General features: G+C 46.8%; 2 protein-coding genes, 1 long non-coding RNA gene and 1 other non-coding gene across 5 annotated transcripts; 1 reads left to right on the top strand and 3 right to left on the bottom strand.

Annotated features, from left to right (window-relative positions):
• On the bottom strand, positions 1-10,507 carry LOC133357812 (uncharacterized). 2 transcript variants are annotated; one of them, XM_061575949.1, is made up of 4 exons: positions 10,210-10,507; positions 4,279-4,797; positions 2,580-2,855; positions 1-2,081 (listed from the first exon to the last, which is right to left on the bottom strand). In XM_061575949.1, the coding sequence occupies exon 4, from the start codon at positions 2,030-2,032 to the stop codon at positions 818-820; it is 1,215 nt and encodes a 404-aa protein (XP_061431933.1). In that variant the 5' UTR covers positions 2,033-2,081; positions 2,580-2,855; positions 4,279-4,797; positions 10,210-10,507; the 3' UTR covers positions 1-817. Both variants share the same exon structure in this region, with proteins under 2 accessions (XP_061431933.1, XP_061431934.1).
• Positions 9,935-27,996, top strand: LOC133357813 (dual specificity tyrosine-phosphorylation-regulated kinase 4-like). Its single transcript, XM_061575952.1, has 11 exons — positions 9,935-10,060; positions 14,854-14,956; positions 17,187-17,335; positions 17,546-17,679; positions 17,929-18,075; positions 18,579-18,717; positions 19,614-19,695; positions 20,459-20,631; positions 21,426-21,486; positions 22,480-22,597; positions 26,163-27,996. The coding sequence occupies exons 1-11, from the start codon at positions 10,016-10,018 to the stop codon at positions 26,629-26,631; spliced, it is 1,620 nt and encodes a 539-aa protein (XP_061431936.1). The 5' UTR covers positions 9,935-10,015; the 3' UTR covers positions 26,632-27,996.
• On the bottom strand, positions 13,118-13,190 carry TRNAR-CCU (transfer RNA arginine (anticodon CCU)). The gene has a single exon. It is a non-coding gene; the product is annotated as a tRNA-Arg (tRNA).
• Positions 21,949-23,051, bottom strand: LOC133357815 (uncharacterized). Its single transcript, XR_009756996.1, has 3 exons — positions 22,970-23,051; positions 22,458-22,645; positions 21,949-21,997 (listed from the first exon to the last, which is right to left on the bottom strand). It is a non-coding gene; the product is annotated as an uncharacterized LOC133357815 (long non-coding RNA).
• Positions 27,997-28,000: the final 4 nt, after the last annotated feature.

Below are 28,000 nucleotides of genomic sequence, written 5' to 3'. Positions count from 1 at the left end.
CCTCCCGCACCACGCTTGTGAGCACAGGGACACCGCGTGCTCACCTCCAGACCGCATCACCAGCTTATACCTCGAGCTCACACCTTGAGCTCACGCCTTGAGCTCGAACTTTCAGTTCACACCTCCGGCTCATCACCTTCTGCTGAGCTCCACCAAGCACGCTCGGCTCAGGTTCTTTAATCACGAATACAGCAGCCGCGTTGTACAGACTCCACCAATATTCAGGGACATCTCCACCGCCACTCAGGGACATCACCACTGCTCAAGGACATCTCCACCACTCACAGCAGGGGCAACGGACACCACCGTTGACATTTCACAGATGTGATTGAGATGGTCAGCTGTGATTTCAGGTGCATTTTGATGACTCCATGAGAACCGTTCTTGATCTGCTGAAGTAGCAGCGATAATCCTCGTGCCACTTTTTTATTTCGTCCCAGAGCACCCTGCACCGACCGGGTCGTGACAGTGACAGCAGCAGTAGCGACATCGTGGCGCGTCACTGACACGGCTAAACACACATGAGCGGAGATGTAGTGGCGGCTGCAGGCAAAGCGCATCCCTCACATGAACAATAAATCAAGCTACACTCTAGCCCACAGATATGTCAAAGACAAAGATCCCCCGTAAAGATTTAACAGACTGGCATGCGAGGTAGCCTCAGCTAAATGAGTACCAGGCACTAATTTGAGACTGAGTCGATCACTGGTGTTGGCCATGAGCGGAAATTTAACTCCGGTCGCCGGCTTCGTAGCGCAGCACGCTAACATGCAAAGGGTGCAGCGATGTTGTAATGTTATTTATTTTGTATTATTTCTTATTTGGGGTGGTGGTGGTGTTGGTAGGGGTCAAGGTGTTTATAGAGTTGGCGTTTGTAGGATAGGTAACATTGATAGGACTGTTGTTGGGAAGAGTGATGGTGTCGGTTGGGGTGGTCGTATTGGTAGGAGTCATTGTGTTGGTAGGATTGGTGCTGGTAGGGTTGGTGTTGGTAGGGGTAGTAGTAAGAATAATGGTGTTGGTAGGGTTGGTGTTGATAGGGTTGGCGTTGATAGGGTTGGTTTTGGTAGGAGTGGTGGTGTTCGTCGGAGTAGTTGCGTTTGGTCAGGGTAGCGGTGTTGGGAGGGGTGGTAGTGTTGGTAGGTGTGCGGATTCTAAAGGTGGTGGAGTTGGGAGGAGTGGTGGAGCAGGCATTGATCCGGGCCATGAAGAGTGGTCTCTTTGCCCTCATGATCACGAGGCGGGACTCACGCTCAGCTGGGGTGATGATGTGGGAAGGAGTGGTGGTGAGGGTAGAGGAAGTGATGTTGGTCAGGGTTGGGTTAGTAGAGGAGGTAGTGTTAGTAGGTGTGTGGTTGGTAGAGGTGGTGGAGTTGGTAGGAGTGGTGGAGCAGGCATTGATCCGGGCCATGAAGAGTGATCTCTTTTCCCTCATGATCATGAGGCTGGACACATGCTCAGCTGGGGTGATGTGGCTGGGAGTGGTAGTGAGGGTAGAGGAGGTAATGTTGATAGGCGTGGGATTGGTCGAGGTGGTGGAGTTGGTAGGAGCGGGGGAGTTGGTGGTTGAGCTGGTAGGGATAATTGAGCTTATTGTAGTGCAGCGGGCATTGGTGCGGGCCATGATCATGAGGTGACACCACTCACGCTCAGCTGGGGTAATGGTGTCGGTCCTGGTGGTGGTGAAGGTGGAGAAGATGTTGTTGGTAGGGTTTGTAGGGGTGGAAGAGGTGGTGGTGTTAGTCAGGGTAGTATTGGTAGAGGTGGTGGTATTTGAAAGTGTGATGGTGTTAGTCGAGATAGCAATGTTGGTCGGGGTGGGGTTTGTCATGGTGGTGTTGGTAGGAGTGGTGCTGTTGGTAGGAGTGCTGGTGTTGGTAGGAGTGGTGCTGTTGGTGGGTGCGCTGTTAAGTGTTGGTGAGCTATTCATCATGGAGCAGCCATCCAGCTGAGTCTTGAGGGATCTGTGAGTCCTCTTGATTTTCATGGGGTGGCGCTTGCCCCGAGCCAATTTCCACATGGATCCTCTCATGTGGCGGCTTCGATAAACTCGTCCACGTTGCGATGACTTCTGTTTAAAACTGGAAACAAAATCAGTATGAGAGGCAAGAGATTGCAGTCTCCTTCTTCCCCTGTTGGTCACATCCACTCAAATATTTTTTTTCACTTGCCATCTACCACACCACCACCATTGATTGAACACGGGTGTTGTACTTGCCTTTCAGTCGCAAATATCGGACAACTATTTGTAATCCACAGCATGAACAATGTGTGTGCTTGTAATAAATGTGTGCGACTTTGTCGAGGGTGTGAGTGTGATTTTTATTGTTTGGTGTTGTAACGTTCTAACCTGCCTCTCCTGGACATCTGTGAAAAATAGCTTAATAGCTCATCGGATTCCTCCAGTATAAATATTCTGATTCTGATTTGTGTCATATATGCATGTGAGATTATGACATTTGCCTGAGTGATCTATATCCACGATGCCTCTCTGGGTGTGGTGTCTCTGTGTGTGTCTGTTGTGGTGTCCTGCTGATTCTCTATGTGACAATGAAGCCAGCACACTCTCTCTCTCTTACCAGTTGATTCTTCCGCCAGACTCTTAGGCTGGTAATGGTGATCCCCGTGCTCTCCACGTGGTAAGTGATGGCCACCGGCCCACTGTGCAGCATCTTCATCAAGGTCGTCCACCTTGAGGGAGACGGGTATTCTCCATCTTGCGGAACCGTCATCCAACAGCCTAAAGAAGAAGCTGCTTGAGGTACCATTTCGGCCAAGTTCGACCGAGCCTTTTGTTTCGGGAGGTTGGTGGTGTGGACGGCCATCGCTGGCATGGCAGGAGGTCGCGGACGCCACTGTTGAAAACATTGCACAAGTATTTGTAATGTACAGCACGACAACAAGTATCTTTCCCTCTCTTTAGTTCAGCCTTGACTAACAGCTGGATTCTCGGCAATAAACAAAAGTCATTGGTCACGTGCCATGGCCCTGCGTAGTTTGATCCTCTGGTTTTTCCCTCCACATTTAGAAACATTTATTTCGATAATTTTGATTATTTTGCTGCTATGAATGTCCAAATGATGTCACTTTGTTGATCTATCATTTGTGACCAGGTTCCGTCTGAAAAATAAGTTAGTACCTCAGTGGGCTTTATATGATGGGGGTGGTTTAGTTTTATTTGTTTGTTTTTGGGTGATTTGTTAACCTTTCATGTACTTTGCACTATTATCATGTTTTTGTAGTATTTGTTATTGTAATGTTCTTACCAGCCCCGACTGGACATCTGTGAAAAAGAGCTTCATAGCTCATCGGATTCCTCAACCATAAATAAATAGTATTATTCTGACTCTACTGGCTGGGGAAATAGTTCTGTCCGCACCAGGGCAACTCACCAACGCCGCACAAGGACAGCTGAGTCCACATGTCCCAAATGCCACACTGCCAGTAACAAAAAACACCCTTAAAGTTGCAGTGGATAATATTTAAGCATAATTAATTGAGCAAGGTGTTTGCGACTTTGTCTAGGATGTGTGTGTGGATGTCATATATACTTGTGTGTGTGGTGTATGTGTAGGGGTGTTACGGGAGGGTGAACAAACACACGAGGGGTGGTTATGCCCGCACGCGGAAGGATGCTTATATTCACGTCCGCATCGGTTAGCCCTGGGGGGCTGTAACGGCGCTGTGATCTCCCACGGCCCCACCCCTCGTGGGGGAGTTGCTATATAAGGCGGTGAGCCGGTGGGCACGGGGTTCAGTATTCAGCCTAACTAGTGAAGAGTGAAGACCGGCTAGATAGGCCCTGGGACTCCCCTGGATCGCTGTCCTTCTAAGGACCGACCAGGGCAAGCCAGTGGCGTGGCCCTGAGAGCCCAGAGCCTATGCTCTTATAAGAGCCGGTCTGGTGGCTAAGGGTGCCGTGATCCTAGCTTGGCCAGAGCTGGATCAGCTAGCCTCCCCTAGCTCTCGAGTGGAGGACCTGGGAGTAGGCTATCCGGGCTAGAGTTAATGGGGTCTCCCTGTTAGACGGGTGAAGGGGCCGTTACCCCTTCGAGTGTTGTATACATTGGCCTGTGCTGAGTGAAACATTATAATAAATAAGTGTGCCTCCGACTACGTCGTCTACGTCTCATTGAACCTACTACATATGCGAGTGAGATTCTTATATCTACGCGAGTGATCTGTACGCGTGATACGTCTCTGCGTGTGGTGGCTCTGCGTGTGGTGTCTGTTGCGGTGCCACGCTATGGTCTGTGTAATCGTGAAGCTGGCACTCACCACTGCATTCTTCAGCCACACTCCGAGGCTGAGGAGGGCGATCCCTGCACTCGCCACCTCGTAGGCGATGGCCACCGGCCTGCTGTGCAGCATCTCCATGAAGGTCTTCCACCCTAAGGGAGCTGGGTCGTCGTCTTCTCCTCCTCCTCCTTGGGGAACCTCCACGCCATGGCTGGGAGAGGAAGCGACTCGAGGCTCCCTCTTGGCTTCGTGATCTGCGAGCCGGTCGCTGATGTGGACAGCCACGGTCGCTTTGGCGAGAGGTAGAGGCTGCCCGGCCTGTGGCGGTTGGACCTCCCAGGCTCCCCCCAGGTTAACCAGCCAGTTCGGGGAGAAATTCTCCTCCGTGAGCCCAGACGTGAGGAACGCGTAGCTCGTCACGAGCAGCGCCACGAGGGTGCGTGAGGTACTGTGCAGCCCATGAGCCTCCATGGTGACTGCTCCGGGAGAGGCTCCAGGAGGCTTCGTGCAGAGAGGCGCTCCTCAGCACGCAGCTCGCAGCGTGGCTCCAACGGCACACTGGGCGGAAGCGGATATGACGTCACGGCCCGAGGACGGATGTATGTTGTGTCTCATCTGTGTGTCTGTATGTCTGTGTGTGTGTGTGCGGTACCGATCCAGCTCCTGACAAAGGAGTGGCAGCCTCTCCTCCGCAGTGAGCGTTCGAACATTCCACGTGACCATCCATAGTGGCTTTCGTTGTTTCTGGAGGAGCCCCGAGGGTGAAGATTTAATCTCCTGGCTCCGCCAATTGGGGTTTGGCCAGGAGATGTTATAGACGCCTGTCCCCCTGGGGCCTCCGGCACAAGCTTATTAGTTACATATTTATGTTTAATTCGTAGTTTCGTGGTAATAAATTGAAGGTGGAGGGGTTACCAGCCCATCGCACCCGTCCAGAGCCCCCGTTTAGCCACTGTGGTGGTCACAGATGCCATGAGGGGAGAGGCCAATGGGCATTGGCTCTCCCCCCACAGCACTGTCCACGACAGTGTTGCCCATCCGGCACCGCGAGGAGGTAGGGGGTTGTTTTGCCGGACAGTGATGGGGCAGTAGTGGAGAGAGTGGAGAGTTTCCCACACCTGGGCAGTATGCTTATGACCGGCTCCAGTGTAACAGCAGAGGTCTCACTCCGAATCAGTCAAGTGGCAATATCTTTTCATCGGTTGCGTAACGCTGTGTGGAAGCTGCCTGGTCTGTCGCTCCGCACGAAGCTTCAGGTTTTCTCGGCCACAGTCATTCCCTCCCTTCTCTACGCTTGCGAAACGTGGACCACCCTAATGGAGCATCTTTGCCGGTTGGAAACATTTAGGCTGGCCTGCCTACGATCCATCCTGGGTTTAACCAGGCTGGATTGTGTGAGGAGCTCACAAATCCTTGAAAGATCTGGGCAAAGTCCCATCGGTGAGCTCCTCCGGCAGGCAAGGCTGCGTTGGCTGGGTCATGTAGCCCGCATGCCCAGCCACCGCATGCCTAAACAGCTTTTGTTTGGCCGGATTGAGGGGGCTAAACGGGCACAGCACGGGCTAGAGAAGAGATGGAGTGATGTGGTACAGGAGGACGTGGAGCTGAGTGGACTTGTCGATGACTGCACTGTAAAAACCGAGACTGGGGTTAATTAATGTTTAGTAAATATATAGGAGTAGCCTATACATAAAAATAATGACTATGTGTAGTTTAGAATCACATTGAGCTGAATTCAACACATTTCTATTAGTTATTAATTGTATTTTACTCAGTTTTGTTCAAATAAAATCAGCCATCAATAACTGAGTAGAATTTAATTGTATTTTATCAGGAAAGTCAAAAATGCCAAAAATTGATTAATTTTACTAACCGGGAGGTTTTTGAATTTGATAACGTTACACTCCCGCCCAAACTCGAGGCATTTTTTCGCGCCACGTGCACGTCAACCATCTTCTTCAACAGACACGTTTCAGGGACCGCCGTTCTCCCAAAGGTAAGACATGTTTTATTATTTTAGCGAACAATTTTTTAACAAAGGTGTGGTACCAGTTGAACATTGTTTTATGTTACTGCATGTTACCAGCATGCCAATTTAACTGGCTGTAACGTATATCAGAATTAACTAGCACAACGTTAGGCCTTTGGAAGTCAGTCTGATTCGACTAAAAGCACGAGACTATAATTTTTGTTCCGCACACGAAAAAGTAACATGCGTGATTAAAACTAGACTATATTCATTCGGATCACAGCGTGTACCGAACCAAAAGTCCCGTACCTGCCGTTACACCTCCAGTATATTTTATCTTGGTGTTGATGTACGTACAGTATGCTAACGTTAGCTAGCTTGCCACCAGTCAGTTAGCGTCACCTTTACGTTGTGGCTAGCTTGTTGTGTAGTTGCTAGCTAGCTAGATGATGTGAGTGACAAGAAGTTGATGTGCTAAATTTGAGCATGAAAATTTGAATATTAAAAATAATAAAGAATTATCTTGTAAATGCGATTCTATTGTCCTCATGTGATTAGAGACCTGGTGGCCTTGCATCTGATACATGGACCTTTGTCTGCCTCAGGTTTTTGCTTATGGAATGGAAGTGTAAGATCTGCAAGTCTTTGTCTGCCACAAAAGGGATATCTACTAAAGCATTACAGACTACAACACGCAACATTTGGTCGTGGGCAATCCCAGCCATGCCTATATGACAGTTGCCCTTGCACATTTAAAACGCAGAGTGCCCTTCGCACACATTTGTCCAGATACCATTCAGATGAAGAAAGTCTACGGTCAGGAAACATCTCTGCTTTTAAGTGTTTAGTTTGCAATGCTTGTTGTTCTATAGAGAAGGACTACTTTCAGCATATTGGAAATCATCTGAAGAGCCACAAAACTGTCTTTTGTGTATTTGAAGGATGCAGCTTTCAGACAAATATATACAATACATTTCTAAAACACAAAAGCAAAATACACAAATCCTATTCTTTGAGTGATTTTAAGAAAGATGTGTATGAGAGTCGCCATAATCAGACTGTTGACCATTCTGATTTACCAGAGGCCAATGATGGTGAGGGCACTAGTTTAGATTGTGATCAGGAAAGTGCATCATACTTAGTTCTTCAAAGAATTGGCTCACTTCTGCTGAAGCTAGAAACCATCTATAATGCCTCAGTGAAGTGCATTGATGCCTTGGTTGAAGACCTTCAGTTCATTTCATCTTCAGTATCAGTTGCAGTTGTTAGAAACATACTAGATTCAACATTGAAGGTAAATAAATGCATTTTTGACCAGGCCATCGTAACTGAATTGTCAGCAGTTGTGCAACTTCCATCCCATTAGTACAGCACTTGGAGCAGGTGGTCCACTTGGTTCGGCTTTTAAGAGAAGAAAGTAGTTTAAGGTGCATTTCCAGTGTGTTGATAGCATTGAATATATTATTGATACTGAAAAGAACAAGACCTTTCAATATGTGCCTATTCTCCAGACTTTGCAGGAAGTCTTGAAGAATGAAGACATTGCAGAAATAATTTTATCCAGAAAATCAAATAGTACTGGATATATTAAGTCAATTTTTGATGGAAAATCCTTCAAGCAAAACGTATTTTATGCTGGGGAAGAAACAAGACTGTCTATAATCCTTTACGTTGACGACTTTGAAGTGTGTAACCCACTAGGAACTTCGAGAAAAAAAAACACAAAATAACAGCTGTTTATTGGGTTTTGGCAAATGTTCTAACAAAGTTGCAATCTGCATTAACGTCAATACGCCTAGCTTTACTTTGCAAAGCTGTTGATGTCAAACAGTTTGAATACAGAGCAGTTTTGGAACCACTCTTGAAGGATCTTGTCATTCTAGAACAGGAAGGGATTTTCATTTCCAGTGTTGGAAAAAACATTAAAGGGACAGTACATTGTGTTGTAGCTGACAATCTCGATGCACATTCTATCAGTGGACTAGTTGAATGTTTCACGGGGCCGTACATCTGTAGATTTTGTCTTGGACATTCTTCAGAGTACCAGACACACGAAGTGCGGACCGGAGTGTTTCCACCTCGGACAAAGAAGGAACATAGTTTGCATGTAAAAACTGAGAGAAAATCCAAATGTTACTCATTGCTTTGGCGTAAAGCGGTCGTGTCCATTGACTGATAAATTAAATCACTTTCATTTTGAGTCTGGGTACCCACCAGATGTACTACATACATGACCTTTTGGAAGGCATAGTCCCAAGGGAACTAGCATTGTGTTTTCAGATTGTCACCAAGAAGAAGTACTTCAGTTTGACTGAGCTTAACGAGTTAATAACTGAGTCTGACTGTCAAAGTTCTGCGTTATAGGCCTATACATCGGATAGGCTATCAGAGAATGCACTGATTTGTTATTGAAAGCTATCTTTATTTTTGTTTAATGTTTCTTGGGTGTTCTAACATTGTGCTTTCTTCTGATGTGACGCTGACCTAGGCCATTGCAAGTGTTTGTTCTAAAGGAATAGATGTAAGATGCATAGAACATCTGTAGGCTGTGCTAGTTTACTTGTTAGAAAGCCATGCTTTTACTGTAATTATGCATGTTAAAAAAGATAGGTCCACCCGGATTGTGGATTATGGCTACTAGTATAAGTACAGGGAATGCAAGTCAATTCACGTGATGTTTTAATCTCTTTTAGCTGTTTGAAAAACATATTGGCCCTTAGGATTTCAATTTGCGCATGTAAAAAAGAAATCATATGAAAGTTTTTTTACAGATTTTTTTAAAAACATTGTCGTAATTTAAATGCGTTAAAAAGACTAAACCTTGAATCACATCCAAAAAAGTAATCTGTGCCTGTAATGCCCACAAATTATAAATACCTCCAGTATTGTATCCCTATTGTACACATACATGATTTCTGTCTTTGTTTTGTACTTGTAATATGTTGGATAAACATGTTGAGACAAAATTGCACGAATAAATGTTAACCTGCTGTTCCTTTTCATGGTTCTTATCTCTTTCATGGTGATCGGTTGACTTAACGTAAGTGAATTGTGGCACCACGAAGGCACGATATTGGGTGTATTAGAAATAGAAAAGTTATGGCAACAGACATTCAATATAAGTATTTTATTTAGTAAATCCAAATCATTTTGATCCAGATATTTAATAAGCTTATATCAATTTCACCCAGACAATTAGTAAATGTAAATCAATTTCACCCAGATCATTAATAAATATTAATCAGATTCCACCAGATATTTAGTAAATCTAAATTACCATTGCTCAGATATTAAGTAAATATAAATTATTTTCCTTGTAAAATCTATTTGGATTTACACAATTTTTTTAGGCTATATAACTCATCATTTGGAATCATATTACTAAATCCAACACATTGTAACTGTTGCTTTTATTACCATGTACTTATTTTTTATTATTATTTTTTAGTTAATTTATTCAACACTTTTTATTCAAAGTTGTAGTGCTTAAAATCTACTCAATTATATTACGTGTCACTTTGTTGCCATAATTTTTTTAAGTAACAATGTGTCACATTTTTTACAGTGTGGTACCAGCGGTGTCAAGATCGGCCTCAGTGGAGGAGGCTCGTGAAGGACGCTACTGGGCAGTTGGAGGCAGTTGCCCTCCAACACCAACGAAGGACGGAGGAGCGACGCTCACAACAACGAGCGGAGTGCCGGGTGGCTAAAGCACAGCAAGTTGGCACAGTAGGGGGCACAGGTGGTGCATCAGGCAGCCATCTCAGTCATCTCAGTCAGTCGAACCGTGGCACCTGGGTCTGCCCCATGACCTCCTGCCAGCGGGCGTTCGACACTTCACGTGGCCTCAAGGTGCACATGGCCTGGCACAAGCGTCGTGGTGACGTCACCGCCACTTAGTGGCGAATGGCGGTTGTTGTTGTGTGTCTGTGTGTGTCTGTGTGTTTGTGTGTGTCTGTGTGTGTGCGGTAGTGTAGTGATTAGCGCGCTTCGCTACGAACCTTGCCACCCAGGGTTCGATTCCCGCTCACGGCCACCAACACTGGTGTCGCGTGCCGTGCCGGCCTTCATCGGTGCTGCTCGCTACGGCTACACGGGGAGGCCCAGGAGCGGCTGAGGTAATCGTCAGCAGTGTTGGTGGCCGTGAGCGGGAGTCGAACTTGGAGGGCAGCGTGGTGTTCACCGCAATAATACTGCCCGCTCCCCGACTGGTACACGGTACGTACAGTGCAGGGTGCACAGAACTCGCGGCGTCTCTCACACGGTCCGGGTCTCTGCGTGGAGAGCGGGAGACGAAGGCGAGGGTCACACAGGGTCTCAACACGAGTCACGTCACATCACAGACTCATCCTCACCGTTAACCAACATCATCAACACAAACCCACATCATTAACACGGACCCACATCATTAACAAGAAACTCACATCATCAACACGAGCTTACATCATAACCATTCACCCACAACACTGCACATCTGTGAGAAAAAGCTGTATAGCTCATCAGACTCCTCCAGTATAAATATTCTGATTCTGACATGAACTCACATTGTCACCACTCACAACACACCACCACTATCAGTAACACCACTAACACCACCATTCCTCCTGCCAGTACACTACACAGACACACACACGTCCTCACCACTCACATCACCATTCACCCACAGCTCCTCACCTCCTCCAGAGTCGCCGCGGGGCCCGGTGAGCACGCCCTCGTGACGCAACAGCCCGTAAGCCCCCCCCCCCCATACCCCCCCCCATACCCCCCGCCCCCCCCCCATACCCCCCGCCCCCCCCCATACCCCCCGCCCCCCCCATACCCCCCGCCCCCCCCATACCCCCCGCCCCCCCCATACCCCCTCCCCGCCCCCCCCATACCCCCCGCCCCCCCCATACCCCCCGCCCCCCCCCATACCCCCCGCACCCCCTCCCCCCCCCATACCCCCCGCGCCCCCCATACCCCCCGCCCCCCCCATACCCCCCGCCCCCCCCATACCCTCCACCCCCCCATACCCCCCGCCCCCCCCCATACCCCCCGCCCCCCCCATACCCCCTCCCCCTCCCATACCCCCCGCCCCCCCCATACCCCCCGCCCCCCCCATACCCCTTCCCCCCCCATACCCCCCGCCCCCCCCATACCCCCCGCCCCCCCCATACCCCCCGCCCCCCCCATACCCCCCGCCCCCCCCATACCCCCCGCCCCCCCATACCCCCCGCCCCCCCCCATACCCCCCGCCCCCCCGATACCCCCCGCCCCCCCATACCCCCCGCCCCCCCCATACCCCCCGCTCCCCCGATACCCCCTCCCCGCCCCCCCCCATACCCCCCGCCCCCCCCATACCCCCCGCCCCCCCATACCCCCCGCCCCCCCCATACCCCCCGCCCCCCCCTTACCCCCGCCCCCCCCATACCCCCTCCCCCCCCATACAGCAGCCGTCTTCACCTGAAGACGGCTGCTTGCGTTGTAGCCGAAACGTCGTGAGAATTATTTTATTTTAATTTGTTTTATTTTTATTATTTTATTACTTCCCTTCTACGTGACTTTACCGAAAGAACCAAGAAGATGGATCCCTGCAGTCACGAAAGCTTTAAATCGATACTCACTCTCACTCAATGTCACTCTTTCACTAAAACACTCACTAACTCTTACACTCACTCATACTCACTTTCCCATTTACTCTGACGCTTACTCAAATTCACGAACTTTTTCACTCAAGTCTCACCAGTCACACCACAAATCGTTGGGGGGTCACGTGGCCACTCGTTGAGCGGGAGGGGTCTGAGGGTCTGACGCAACAGAGATAGGGGCGTGGCCATAGCCGTGGAGGTGTGACGTCACTGCACGCGTGTACGGAGAAGGTGCAGAGGAGGTAACTGCAGTAGCAGCACAAAGAGCCGAGCTCTTGTTGCGATTATTTACAGGGATTGGAAAAGAGCAGGAGGCACGGTGAGACTCCATATCACACTCACCCTCTCACTAACTCACTCGCACACTCTTAAAGGCACTCTCACATTCACTGTCTCTTTCACTCACACTCACTCTTTCACTAAAACACTCACCAACTCTCACACTCAATCACTCTCACTCATACTCACTCTCACTCATACTCACTCTCATACTGACTCTGACATTCACAAACTTTTTTGCTCAAGTCTGACACGCACAGCACGAATCGTTGAGCGGTCACGTGGTCACTCGTTGAGTGGGAGGAGTTTGAGTGTCTGACGTAACAGAGATAAGGGCGTGGCCATAGCCGTGGAGGTGAGTGACGTCACTGCACGCGTGTAGTGAGACGTGCAGAGGAGAAATTGGCAGCAGTAGCAGCAAAAAATTAACCTGTAAAAACAAAGTTTTTCACTATAAATCCTTTATATGCGTGGCATCGGTTTTATTTTATTATTCATTTCTGTTTTTCTCGAGTAAGAGTTTCATTTTTATTACATTGGTATTTTAAATGAAATATAAGGAAAGTCGTATATAAGGATTATAAGTTTTTCAGTTTTTGTATGATTGTTTATATTGTACATTTTTGTTGTTTTCTTGTGTTAGTGAAATATTTTTTTTCCTAAAAAGTGGAAAATTTTGGAAAAAATGTTTCACAAAAATAAATTGTCACGCACAACGAGTCTGTGCAAAATGTCAGCTCGATTGGATCACGGGAAGTGGATTAAAAAACGACCGAAAGATTTGCACGGTCGTAAGCGTGCAAGCAAGCAAGTGAACTTAATATGAAGGATTTAAAAATGGATACGTATTTCCCCCTTTCGTCCCCTCTGCTTTATCAATGTTGATTCCTGTCACCAAAGTACACTGATTTCACACTCTCTTCGATCGGCACAGTACCACCTTCGCTTATCATCGTCAGATTCATAAACTTGACGTCTACAAAATGAACAACTTTTTCTCAGCTACCCCAGGTGGGACTCGAACCCACAATCCCTGGCTTAGGAGGCCAGTGCCTTATCCATTAGGCCACTGGGGCTACATGTAGCATGATGAAAGGGTAAAAACCTATTACTATATTTTGCCACTGGTAAAGAGGTCTCATAGTGTAAATGCTTACCCCGAGCTCTCAATACTCTGATAGTGCACTGTCTTTGAGTTGTACGCCTTTTGGCGTCATCTGGTCCAACACCAATGGAGACTAGGCTCTAAGAAAAGCTGTCTCGGGTGTGGACCAATCAACTTCAAGGACAGTGCATATCATTATCATCAGAGTTGTTTCTTTTTGTTCGCATTTTGACTGCTTGTGTTGTGGTTATTGCAAACATGATGCCTTGTATAAAGGTGTCAGTTTTTGTACCATTTGAAAGGGTAAAAACCTATTACTATATTTTGCCAGTGGTAAAGGAGGTCTCATTCTTTACGGGGAGTGGAGACGAGGAGGAGGGAGCACAGTGAGACTCACGCTCACTCACTCGCACGCTGTCAGACTCGCTGTTTCACTCTCAAACTCTGTCTCACCCTCACTGTAATCACTCTCACATACTCTCTCATTCACTCACTCATTCTCTGTCACATGCACTCTCTCACTCTCCCACTCACTCTCACACTAACTCACTATCACACTCACTCTCTTACACTCCCGCTCAATAACTCACGAGTATTTACTCTCACGCTCACATTCACTATCTTACTCATACTCATTGTCTCACTCGCTCACCCACATGCACTCTCACACACACTCTTACTCTCCCGCTCAATAACTCTTACATGCATTCACATTCACACTCACTAACTCACACTCACTCTCTCACTCACTTTATCATGCTCCCACTCACTCTCATTAACTCCCCCACTCACTCATTCTCACATTCTTTCATGCTCACTCACTCTCTCACTCACTCTGTCTCACTCGCACTTACTTACCATCACACTTACTGTAACTCTCTCATTCACGTTCACACACATTCACTCTAACACTAACTCTCTCACTCTCCCATGCACTCTTACAACATCAATCTCACACTTTCACACTCATTCTCACTTTCACACTCCCTCACACACTGAATCTCACACTCACTAACTCTCAAATTCACTCACATTTACTCTCAATCACTCATGCTCACACACTAACTCTGACACTCATCTTCACACTATCTCACTCTCAAACTCATGCACTCTCACACTCACTCTCACTATCTCACTAACTCTAAAACTCATGCAGTCTTACACTCACTCTAATACTTACAAACTCTCACACTCACGCTCACTCACTCTCTCATAATCACTTTATACTTTCATGCAATCAGTAACACAGGGTTGGCATCGTACCCACAACTTCCTGCATCCAGGCGAGGGAGATAACATCTTAGTCTACATTATTGGAGGACTAGTCAACTGGTAGACTAATAGTCAACTGGTAGACTAACAGTCCACTGGTAGACTAATAGTCCACTGGTAGACTAACAGTCCACTGGTAGACTAACAGTCCACTGGTAGACTAATGCACAGGGACAAATGCCACTGGGAGTTCCCAATGGCTGGACCACGTAGCAACTTCGCCCCATATTGCCAAAGCCTGGTCTTCCTCACTATGGAACCCAGGGCCCTCAGCGATGTTGGCTCATTGCTCACTTGCTGCACTTTCCTCAAAAGATTGCTGAAGGTTATACCGGGTGACCTGCATCTTTGTCTGTGTGTAGATGGCCAAGGCTGAAGAGAAGGTGGGCTCCAGGAGCAGCATGCAATGGAGTGCGCTGCCCACATCGGACAGCATTGCCATCGCCAGTAGTAAAACCCCACGAGGTGATAGATATGATCAGAGAAGTCATGGTGGGGGACGTCATGGTGGTCACAGTTGAAAACAAAAACAAGCATGTGAATGGCTATGGAATAAAAATGTCGCGAGGCAGGGTGGCACAGCAGGAACACTCCTCGTGCATTTCTCTTTGGAGTCGGGATGATTTCCCCCTGCTCTGCATGGGATTCCTCCGGGTTCGCCATTTTCCTCCCACAGCTAAAGAAAATTATTCAAACATCCCAATGCAAAAAAAAATTTGTGTTAGTGATTATATGCAGTCCAGGGACTCAGTGGAGCTTTCTTTGGTAAACAAGCATCGTATATTTTATTATCATTTCAGCAGGAAGGGCCCAATAAGTGGATAGGCTATGTTTCTTGGGTGTCCTACGATCGTATGGATGTTAAACAAGTCTTCATGACAAAAGCGCGGTTTCATACAGTGAGGGAAATAGTATTTGATCACCTGCTGATTTTGTACGTTTGCCCACTGACAAAGAAATGATCAGTCTATAATTTTAATGGTAGGTTTATTTGAATAGTGAGAGAGAGAATAACAACAACAAAATCCAGAAAAACGCATGTCAAAAATGTTACAAATTGATTTGCATTTTAATGAGGGAAATCATTATTTGACCCTCTCTCAATAAGAACGATTTCTGGCTCCCAGGTGTCTTTTATACAGGTAACGAGCTGAGATTAGGAGCACACTCTTAAAGGGAGTGCTCCTAATCTCAGCTTGTTACCTGTATAAAAGACACCTGTTCACAGAAGCAATCAATCAATCAGATTCCAAACTCTCCACCATGGCCAAGACCAAAGAGCTCTCCAAGGATGTCAGGGACAAGATTGTAGATCTACACAAGGCTGGAATGGGCTACAAGACCATCGCCAAGCAGCTTGGTGAGAAGGTAACAACAGTTGGTGCGATTATTCGCAAATGGAAGAAACACAAAAGAACTGTCAATCTCCGTCGGCCTGGGGCTCCATGCAAGATCTCACCTCGTGGAGTTGCAATGATCATGAGAATGGTGAGGAATCAGCCCAGGACTACACGGGAGGATCTTGTCAATGATCTCAAGGCAGCTGGGACCATAGTCACCAAGAAAACAGTTGGTAACACACTACGCAGTGAAGGACTGAAATCCTGCAGCGCTCGCAAGGCCCCCCTGCTCAAGAAAGCACATATACATGCCCGTCTGAAGTTTGCCAATGAACATCTGAATGATTCAGAGGACAACTGGGTGAAAGTGTTGTGGTCAGATGAGACCAAATTGGAGCTCTTAGGCATCAACTCAACTCGCCGTGTTTGGAGGAGGAGGAATACTGCCTATGACCCCAAGAACACCATCCCCACCGTCAAATATGGAGGTGGAAACATTATGCTTTGGGGGTGTTTTTCTGCTAAGGTGACAGGACAACTTCACCGCATCAAAGGGATGATGGACGGGGCCATGTACCGTCAAATCTTGGGTGAGAACCTCCTTCCCTCAGCCAGGGAATTGAAAATAGGTCGTGGATGGGTATTCCAGCATGACAATGACCCAAAACACGGCCAAGGCAACAAAGGAGTGGCTCAAGAAGAAGCACATTAAGATCCTGGAGTGGCCTAGCCAGTCTCCAGACCTTAATCCCATAGAAAATTTGTGGAGGGAGCTGAAGGTTCGAGTTGCCAAACGTAAGCCTCGAAACCTTAATGACTTGGAGAAGATCTGCAAAGAGGAGTGGGACAAAATCCCTCCTGAGATGTGTGCAAACCTGGTGGCCAATTACAAGAAACGTCTGACCTCTGTGATTGCCAACAAGGGGTTTGCCACCAAGTACTAAGTCATGTTTTGCAGAGGGGTCATATACTTATTTCCCTCATTAAAATGCAAATCAATTTATAACATTTTTGACATGCGTTTTTCTGGATTTTGTTGTTGTTATTCTGTCTTTCACTGTTCAAATAAACCTACCATTAAAATTATAGACTGATCATTTCTTTGTCAGTGGGCGAACGTACATAATCAGCAGGGGATCAAATACTTTTTTTCCCTCACTGTAGGTGGTGATACCAAATTCGTTATCAGTCTGTTCTTCACATGTTACAGGAATACGGAACTGGTTAAAAATGCAATGAAAAAAAAAACACGACCACATTGCTTAGTGAACAAATTAAAGAAACGAAAATGTTTTATTTGACAAAGCAATATTATAATAGGACAATATTAATCATCATTGTTCTTATGTTTGCAGAAATCTTGAAGCTCTTTGGGGATTTCCTGACCCCCACCGAGAGAAGCGAGTTCCTCAACGTGAATAACATCTGGTATTTCGGAGTCCATAACAAAGGCTTTGGCACTCAAAACCATGGCTACGATGATGTCTTCAACCATTATGTCTCGGTACGACTCTCCTCAGGTCACGTAACACGTGGAGAACACACAAAGTCTGCACACTGACAAACACCATAATACTCTGCAGAACAGGCGGACAACATACCCTACACATTCACACTAACTCTTACACATGCCACACATATATTGCATCCATACTCAGTGACTGAATGAGCAGTGATTGGATCAGTATACTTAGTTGATGTGATTGCACCGCAGGTCGAGCATGAGCATCTCCATTTCCGATATGAGGTGCTGAAGAAGGTGGTCGGACCTTACAGCCAGATCTTCAAATGCCATGACCACAAGACCAACACCCGAGTGGCTGTGAAGATGTGGAGACAGTCATTCAGGTAAGACTTCACAATGTCTTGCATGGAGAAGGCAGGACAGTAAATCAGTTCCATATTTACGTGGGTAGTGTTATGGTGCTCATATGTGTGGGTTTTCTCTGGATTTATGTTTAACTTCTTTCGCGCCGTACGTAGCCCACTGTTAATCGCAGATGCGGTGAAGGACAACTGTCTTTGAGAGCGAGCGACAAACTGTTACAAGGGTCAATTATTGTAATTAATATGAAGCTGTGGATTTCCGCTGTTTAGTGCCGAGGAAGACCACAGCCAGTGGATGGAGTACCACATCTTGCTCCAACTTCAGGGCTGGGCCAATGATGATGTCAACGTTGACAGAATCCTCGACTTTTTCACCTTCAGGGGTCACAACTGCCTCGTCATGCAGCTCATACCGAAGTACGTACCCTGCTGTCTGAGCGGAGACATGTAAAGCTGGCTGCTCCACTCCATTTTCTTCTCCAGCCTTGCTAATTTTTCGATAGCCACACCGACAACCGTCAGTGTGACGGCAGTGGTAACACTCGTGCATCATTCCAAGAGCTTGGGTTCGATTGCTGACTCGGATAAGTGTCTGTGTGGAGTTTGTTCTCCACTTGTTCTGCATGGAATTTATCCCCATTCTCCGCATTCCTCCAATAGCGAAACACTCGCACATAATTTAATTGGCATCGGCCAAATTTGCCAGTGCTGAGAAAATACCTTAAAAATAACTCAGTTGGGATTACACAAAGAACAATGTCACCCCGACAGGAGAAACTTGGCAGGACCCTCAGGAAAAAAGTGTTTACATTTAGTGAGGCTTCCATGGATAAACGAGTATAATAATTGTTGATAATTTTTATTGCTTACTCAGCCCTTTAAAGGATGGCACTGACTTTGTGTTGTTGTCTCCTTAACAGAAGACGTCTGTTAAGTGCCATTGATTGCACGGCACCCCAGCACATTGAGATGACAATGGTGAAACTCTTCACCAAGTCCATCCTCAAATTCCTCATTCATCTCCATGCCAAGGGAATCGTGCATGGGGATATCCAGCCGGTGAGTGGACACCAGGTTCCGCACAACTGCAGCATTAATTTGAGTTCCCGTTCGGGGCTCGTCTTCGTAGAACCTATACCCATTGATCAAAGCGTTAATGCATCTGCTCTGTCCAACTGTCAGTAGCTGCGGGTCATGATAACTGTCGTACAGAGGGTTATATATGGGTGAAACTTGAGTTTAAAGTTGTGTTGCTATTAGGGACTCGCACTAGAGAAAAGCAGACATGTCGAAACAAAGCATTGCCCAAATCATGGAGACACAAACCAGTGCAAGTAAAAGGATGCTTTGAAATTAAGCAACTGTGCTTTAACCTGACAGCTGCCCACCTGTTTCCATGCTGCTCATGCGCATGAGAATGCGTTACCAACTTCATGCATGTGCCTGCTTCTGCCTAACTAACACTCACAGCTACAAGCTCCGTTCGGCCCTCTTGTAACAATCGTCATACAGGCATGATAAGAGCGCCCTCCTTTACGCCGGGCACCCCAGAGTGCTCTATATGAGATTAGAGATTGGAATAATCTCATCTAAATACATTTGAAAGGGCACCCCAGTGGCATCCGTCAGAAAACATTCTCTTGAGTTGCGATGAATAACCTTGGCAAAAGCGTGTCATCTCAGATTCCCCTTTTAATATTTATTGTGGTATTTTGCTACATGACCAATCTGCTGCAGGCTGAATAGTTGTGCATGCCTGTAATCCAGCACTGTAGAGCCGCAGGTTGGTGGATCACACCAATGGTGTGAAACATCATCTGTGGCCCCTCCTCGTGCCTCGGAGTGGTTCTCTCTCTTCCAGATAGAGTGAATACTGCATGGCATTGGCGTATTACAAGTTGACATTATTTATCATGACCTCTGAATGTGAATATCTTCTGCTGCCTATCGTCTAGAGGAACATGTCGATTAAAGAGCCTGGGGCAAGGACCATCCGGATGATGAGTTTTGAAAACAGCTTTTTGGTGGGACGCCAACGTGAGTCGTGAGTGTGTGGCTGAGTATGAGAATGTGTGTGTATGCAGTTCAAGGAACGGTAGTGTAGTGGTTAGCACACTGCATTTCGAAACTGGTGACCCAGGTGAGAGTGGCGATTTTCTGAACTGGTTGTGAGCCTCCCCTAGGTAGACTCAGGTCTCAAATGAGTACCTGGTGTGGTGTGTAAACAATGCCACTCAGGAGACAAAGGCATGGTGCAGGCCACCCACCCCCCTCAAGTGTCGTTTTGGACTTCATAGGTGGTCACTAATTGCACCTGCCCCAACAATGTCTAAGGCTACACGGGGGAACTTTTCTTTGTTTATGCAGTGAGGAACCGTAGTGTTGGGGTTAGTCGACAGCACTACAATCCTGGTGACTGTAGTAAAATTTGCGTTCATGAATATCTGAACCAGTCCTGGGCCTCCCCTAGGTCGACTCAGCCATAAATGAGTACCATGTGCGGTGTCTAGGCACCACCAGTTTAGAAGACAAAGGTGGCTGGGCGTGGTGCTGGCCACCGATCTTCGTGTGTGTTGTTCAGGCCTTCATTAGGTGCTCGCTAAAAGCAAATGCCAGATAAATTTGTTAAAGCCTATATGGGGACGTTTTGTGTGTGTGCACACGTGTTTGCGTCTCTTCACCTGTGTGTGCATGGTTCTAGACCTATGGGTGAGTACATGTGTTTGTATACATGTTTTTTCGTGCCTGTGTGTTGCTGTTAAAGGCTATATTGGTTATGTTTGTATTTTGTAATTCACAGGTTCACAGATTTTTGGTTCCCCTGCGTACCTTGCCCCAGAGGCATACCTGGGCCACATGTCATCTTTCCCGGTTGACATGTGGGGGCTGGGGTGTACAGTGGCCGAGTTGGCTACCGGGCGCATCCTCTTTCCGGCCATCAACAAACACGACCAGCTCCCGTGTTATATGGAGGTATTGCCCACACAGCAGTAACACTGACAATTCCGTTATTGAGTGATCAATTTCATGACCAATTTGCTCTTGAAATCGCGCAACTCAGTCATTGCTTCTAACCATGTTTTTCACTTCTCATCGAGTATTTCCGCATCAAGGGTATTAAAATAATATTCAGAATTGGTATGACCAATTGAACATGCGACAGGAAATACTTCCTTACAATTCCCTGAGCAGACCACTTGAGTCGTCTCTTCTGTGAGAAAGAGGCGTACGACTGCTCGCGACTGGTTGCATGGTTGTCCACACACAAGCTACTGAGTTGCATACAACCGCATGATAGAACCAATTACTCAGGCGTAGACCTGTCAAGGTAACTGTGAGCGGAACGCATAGATTTTTAGAGCTGGTGTTATGACTCGTGATAGATTATTGCATGAGGCCACGGATTGGCCAAATGTAACCCTACACCACCTGCAAATAATTTGAATTGTCAGATGAACGAGCATTTATCGCGCCAATTATTGTTGTTTCATCTCAACTGCTTGTAATGAAGAAAATTCTCACAACCATATAAGCAATTTCAAATGACGCCACGGGACCCATTACCTCCGCTGTGAATGAGGCAGATGGTGCATAGTATTTTGTGGTTTAATACCGCAGTAAAGACCAGGGCAGTCACTGGGATTGATCCGTGAACTTCTGCAACGTGCGGCGTTCGCGGTTTTGCTGGGCCATGCCAAACAGAACTTTCCACACAAGTGTGTCAATACTGTATGGGTGATCATTGTCTCTGTGTGAATTGTGTGTAGATCCTCGGGATGCCGCCTCAGAATTTGATTGATGACGCGCCTGAGAGAAACAAGTACTTTGGTGAGTGAAGGGGCGTGCGGGGGAATCGCGTTAAGTTTGAGGGGGAGCTGGGTCCGTTAAGAGTCTAGTGGGGCATTACTTTGTATATTCAACTACTTCCACATGTGTTTTGGCAGTCAATATGATTCGTAATGCATTTTTGGGGAAGGGTTAGGCCTCATGGTGATCTGCCCAAATTTGTGTCATTAAGGTTCTCCAACCACCCGACAAAGGCAAGCAAATTAAAGTACCATGAGTGCAAGCGATTAAAGAGATGCCAGTTGTGATTATAATCCTAATTATTTTTGTTGAATCACCTGTAATGTGAAGGGTAATGTTCAAAACCACGTTTAACAATGAGATCAGACGTTTTTGGGATGCTGCAGAGGCGAGGAAACGTTACCTCCCTCACCTGCAATGCAGAAGATCGTAGTGTAGATCCCCAGCCTGGTTGCTGTACATTGCGGGAACTTATCTTCTCCCTTTTGCCTGGTCGCCTCTTAAAAAGAGGCAATAGTTCAGTGGGCTTTACCTGGTAAAAAACAATGTTTTGCTTGAAAGAGGTTAAATCAAAGTTAAAAGAGCTTTTCTTTTTTACCTCTAGGATCTATCATAGTTAATACTTATTGAATGCACTTGGTATTTGCACTATCATTCTTAGAACGCAAAGCTATCACAAAGGATGGTGCCTGCTGTGTTTCACACACACCGTCTGCAGTCATTTTTCAGTAGCGGGCGTAACACCAGCATGATAATCTTATGACTTCACAAGGTCTGTAACGTTCTACTTTAAACCAAACAGCGCAAAGCATCGTATGGTTATTACTGAAGTAATTACTGAAGTAATAACCATGGCGGCTTGCAGAATTTGAACCATGAACTTCTGCAACAAGCGGTCAAAGTACTCCCACTGGTCTATGTCATAGCACTATAAGATTGTGTTTCTGCGCTGTGGGTGTACAAGGGTGCTGTGGTTTGTAATGATGTTTTACCTGGTCTGCATCATCCCTGCAGATGGTTCGGGGATGCCTTTGATGTCCGGACAAAGCAGGGTCCCAGGCAGTCACTCCCTATACCTGGCACTCGGGAGCCAGGACTCGGAGTTCCACGACTTCATTAGCCGCTGCCTGGAGTAAGAACCCCCCCCCCCCCCACAGAGTGGTTTTTCCCAGTCAGTCACCTGGTAAAAAGAAAAGAGTTTAATAGTTTAGCATCACTGGCGAATGCTCCTCTTTGATCACTAGCTCCACTCTCTATTCTGATTATTCTTTATCTTCCAAGCCATATATCCCATTAGACAACCTTGTCCATAGACTTGCATGTAAAAACATGCACTTGCATAGAGACCCACAGACTCACATACACTGACATGGTCCATACACGTGTAGTGACTCAGTCGGAGACAGGGTTCTTAAGGGACCTTCCTTATTCCACACGTCAGGAAACCACATGTGCCCCGCGTGTCTACGCGCTAGTCACACATCCATGTCCTTGACGGCACTACCTAGATGGAGCAGTCTGCAGGCTGTCTAGCTAGCGGCGTCAAAGGTGGTCGGAGACTGCGGCGACGAAGGTGACGATTGGCGACAGAGCGTGGGGATCCACTTCCAGCAACAGCCCCGAGCTCTCGTCCCGGGCCCCCTTTTATCCCCCTGGCGTGGCCTCGCCCCGCCTCGCTACGCCCTCTTTCTCGAACCTACTAGTGGGTTCTCAGGCTTCCAGATCGATTTCTTCCTGGGCTTCTTTTTAGATCTCCCGCTGCTGACGTGTACTGCCCCCTGCTGCCAGTACCGCTTTCTTGTCAGCAGCCCGCGTTATTACACTACACGTGTATAGAGAGACCCATAGACTCTCATACACTCACATGGTCCATACCAATACCGCCATTTGCCCCTAAGTGATGGTGATGTGACCATGACGCTTGTGCCAGGCTAGGTGCACTTTGAGACGTGGAGTGCCTAAGGCTCGCTGACTGTAGGTCATGGGACATACCCAGCGGGTGCCATGGTTTGGCTGACTGAGATGACTGACACATGCACCACTGTACCTCCTACTGTGCCAACTTACTGAATTTTAGCCGCCTGGCGCTCCACTAAGTGTTGTGAGCATCATTCCTCTGCCCGCCGAGGGCGGCTGTCTCCACCTGCCCAGTAGCGTCCTTCATGAGCCTCCTCCAGAGGCCGATCTTGACACTGCAGGTAGCAGTCTTCGGCAAGTCAACTCAGCTCCACATCCTCTCGTACCGCATCAGTCCATCTCTTCTCCAGCCCGTGTCGTGCCAATTTATCCCCCTCGATGCAACCAAACAGAAGCTGCTTGGGTATGCGGTGGCTGGGCATGCGGGCTACATGACCGAGCCAATCCAGCCTTACCTGTCGGAGGAGCTCACTGATGGGAATGTGTCCAAATCTTTCAAGAATTTGTGAGCTCCTCACACAATCCAGCCTGGATAAACCTAGGATGGATCGAAGGAAGGCCAGCTTAAACGTTTATAACAGGCACAGATATTCCTTTAGAGGGGTCCACGTTTCACAAGCATAGAGAAGAGAGGGCATGACTGTGCCCGAGAAGATCTGAAGCTTCGTGTGGAGCGACAAACCAGATAGCTTCCACACAGCATTGCTCAGCCGATAAAAAAACGACGCCCAACTGCTGATTCAGTAAGACCTCTGCTGTCGAACCGGAGCTGGTCATAAGCACACTGGCCAGGTATGGGAAACTCTCCACTCTCTCCACAACTGCTCCATGACCAACGGGGAGCTGAGGGGGTGGAGTGTTTGATGGTACAAAATACCCATGCAGGTGCTTAGTGTTGGTGGGGCTGATGGTGAGGCCCCACCTCTGAGTGGCAATCTCCAGGTTCAGCAGTAGTGCTTCCAACTCCTCCTCTGAGTGAGCAGCAATCACCAGATCAGCATACATTACATGGTTGACCAATAGCGAGCCATTACTCGACCCCACCCAGTCTCCCATTTTCTCTGTACCAGATGGAAATTTCTCCGGTACAGCCATCAAAGGCTCGACAAACTACATGGACGAAAAGATGTTAAATAATGTGGGATGCAGAGGACATCCCTTTCGCCAGGGGCGGTTTCTTCATTAGGGCGATTGGGCGACGCACCACCAATGTCATTCAACCACAGAGTCACGCTAGCCGTCACTGCAGCCTCTGGATATAGTCCAATCAGCGTCATGTCACGTTCTGTGGAGTACCGCCTCTTTTGGGGCGATTTCACTACGGCTGAGAATCGCCCCGAGTGGCCCCATAGACTTACATTGAAAGATGTTTTTTTTCGAACGGGGGCGCTCCAATGCATTATCTATGGCTTCCGGGAGGGCGAGCCCTAGCGTGCTTACGTCATCATACGTGCTTACGTCATCATACGTAAGCACGTTTCATCCAACAATATAATTTATCGCTACCTAGTGGAATCTTTAATAAAATAAACTTGAGTGGTTTGTTTTAATAGTGAGTATATAAACAAACAAGATGTATTGTAAGAGTCACTTTATTTTTCATTAATATTAAAGAAGTGAAGTTGCTGTTAATTTATTCATTGCATGGGTGGACCTTATCCTTATCAATCATCCAGACATTTGCCCCCCCTGAGAGATTTTGCAGGAGCCGCCACTGCCTTTCGCACCCCAAGGTAAACAGGGAATGGCTCTGACTTCTGGCCACGTAGCTTTACCTGAGGTTGGCCACCATCATGAAGGCCCTTAATGTCCACACACTTACATAGAGACCCACAAACTTGCATACACTTACATCAGCCATACATTTACAAATAGACCAATAGACTCACATGTACTGACATGGTCCATACACATATAAAGACCCAGACTCATACACTTATATGGTCTCTACACTTATAGAGACCCATAGACTCACATACCCTTACAGAAAAGCCCTTAAAAGGAACATATATCGATATATGTATATCATGTATGTGGAGGTGGGCTCGTGAAGTATGCCACTGGGCAACGCCAGGCTACTGGGCAGTTGGAAGCATTGGCCCTCCAACAACAATTGAGGGTGGTGGAGCGATGTTCACAATGAGTGGAGCACCAGGGGGACAAATACATCAAGGTGGCACAGTGGGGAGAACAGAAGGTTCATCTGACAGTCATCACCAATAGTGGAGGATTTCTGTTTCTCTTTTTTTAATATATATAGTCAGGTCCTGCAATTTTTTAAAATCAGGGCTCTATGACACAATCAGCCACTATTGAGTCATGACATAGCCAACATCGTGGTGTATTTGATTATTGCAACTCACTAGTCTAAGGGACGTCTGGAAAAAGCATTAGGAAGCTGCAGCATGTACAGTACAACATTCTTTGCAAGATTCAACCATGTCCGTCCAGTGTTCACGGAGCTGCATTAGATTACATTTACTGAACGAATATATTTTAAGGTCGCACTCATTACACACAAAATTCTTACCACAAATGAGCCACAATATCACTGGGAAATTCACTTTTAACTCTAGATTGAAAATTACATCTTTTTATAACTCAGTATTGAATGTAGTTTGTTGTCCTTCACCCGCATCTGCAATTGGCTATGTACGGTGCGAAAGAAGTTTAACATACACACTTAAGTTAATGGACACAGTGAGAGAAAGAAATGCACATAAATCCTTACATCATTATCACCCTTACCACGTGTGCCACATATTTCTGTGTCTCAACAGATGGGATCCAGCTCTGCGGATGACACCAGCAGAGGCACTGGCGCATAGCTGGCTGAGGGATGAGGAAATGCCGAGGGATGAGGAAATGCCGAGGGATGAGGAAATGCCGAGGGATGAGGAAATGCCGAGGGATGAGGAAATGCCGAGGGATGAGGAAATGCCGAGGGATGAGGAAGTGCCGAGTCAGTGTGTGCCTCTTGTGGACACATCAATCCACGCAGAGGCATCCGCCAAGGAGGAGACGAGACAGTGGGGTGAGCCCCTGCAGAAAGAGAAGAAGCAGTCACGTCTGGTTAGTGCGTACAGGGCCGTATGCTCATTCTTCCGTGGCTTTAAGAAATGCACCGCATGCGACCGTAATGCTCATCCTGGGCGTGTACACATTCCACACACCGTATACACACGCTCGCCTAAGCGAATGCATGGGCAACTTCCGGTGCTAGCGTCAATATCAGATCCCATCTACTGAGTTTTTTAACCCCACATAAATACAGTAAAACCGCTCTTAACGACGGTAATTGGTTCCATGAATATGGTTAGTAAGTAATTTGGTAATTAAGCAAGTACAGTCGACCCTTACACATCGCGGGGATTAGGGGTGCAGGCCCCTCGCGATCTGGAAAAACCGCATAAAATGTTTGGTCCCCTTGGCGAGCGAAGCGAGCACCTCCAGTTACTAAACTTTTTAAGTTATCTCTACATGTTCAGTCTTTGCGTGTCGTCTGATGGCTTTTGCGTTCTTTTAGAAAACTTTAACTTTTTACAAAATGTAACGTAAAAAAATGTATTGTGTATATTTATGGTATTAAAAGATACAATAGATTAATGTTATACAGTACTGTACATATATTTTATGCATTTATGAGTTACTAAACTTTTTGTGTCGTCTGCTGACCTTCGCATGTCATCTGTGGCTTTCGCAAAACTCCCAAAAACTCCCCAAAAATTTCCATTTAATTTCTTATGCCGACCCCGCGATATATTGAAACCGCGATGGGGAATGTCGTGATGCAGAAGGGTTGACTGTAATTTAGTCATTAAGCAAGCATAGGAAAGACATGTTAAAGGCTTAATTTGTTTCCATAGCATCAAAAGTTACACCTTTTCCACCCAAAAAACGTATTTTATAATGTTTAAAAATTTTATATTAGCAAATAAAGTTACTAACAACATGATAAACACAGAATATTTGAAAGAAACTTGGTTAATTAATTCATTAATATTGCTTTGTAATAAAAAATCAACAAAGTTGCATGATAAAGCGAGACAAATACAGCAATACTGTATAGAGTAAAACACAGTCTGCGATGACACGCGAGATGCGTATGTAGGCTGAACAAAGACTGAGGTGCATGGGTAGCATCTAGAAGCGCCTTGCATCGTGATGTTATGCCGAGGCAGCCATACAACCGCTTATTTCTAATCGCACGGCGTAGTTCTGTTCACTCAATCGCGTTATTAAAAGAATGTGTTCCTTAATACATTATTAGCGTCATCAAAACACGTTATAGCAGAACTGACTGTACACACTATACACTACACACGCCATACACATGGGACTAGCTCATTAGTGTAGTTAGCCCTACGCTGGGCCCTGCCATCCTGGTTTTCATCCGGGCAGTCCTCAGAGGATGACCTCGCCACGGTTTCCAGGACATGGAAGGGCATAGCTGAACCAGCATTTGAGAGCTGAGGTGGCCTGGTGATATAACAGATGAAGCCAAAAAGGGCAAGTACCAAGGCCACCTGTTAACAGTTAAGATTCATCTTATTCATAGTTGTATAATTATCATTGTTGGTTTAAAAGACGTAATAAAAAAGAAAATATTGGTAATGTC

Source organism: Lethenteron reissneri, chromosome 60 (assembly GCF_015708825.2).
Source record: "Lethenteron reissneri isolate LAM-NWPU_2019-01 chromosome 60, ASM1570882v1, whole genome shotgun sequence".
Taxonomy (NCBI): Eukaryota; Metazoa; Chordata; class Hyperoartia; order Petromyzontiformes; family Petromyzontidae; genus Lethenteron; species Lethenteron reissneri.
This window is presented reverse-complemented; position numbering and strand designations above follow the sequence as displayed.

Excerpts from the sequence above, each read along its gene's own strand:
- LOC133357812 (XM_061575949.1), bottom strand. The coding sequence starts at position 2,032 with ATGAGAGGATCCATGTGGAAATTGGCTCGGGGCAAGCGCCACCCCATG.
- LOC133357813 (XM_061575952.1), top strand. The coding sequence starts at position 10,016 with ATGACCTCCTGCCAGCGGGCGTTCGACACTTCACGTGGCCTCAAG. Across the intron at positions 10,061-14,853 it reads ACACTTCACGTGGCCTCAAG|ATGGCCAAGGCTGAAGAGAA; the intron begins GTGCACATGGCC and ends GTCTGTGTGTAG. Across the intron at positions 18,718-19,613 it reads TGCATGGGGATATCCAGCCG|AGGAACATGTCGATTAAAGA; the intron begins GTGAGTGGACAC and ends CCTATCGTCTAG.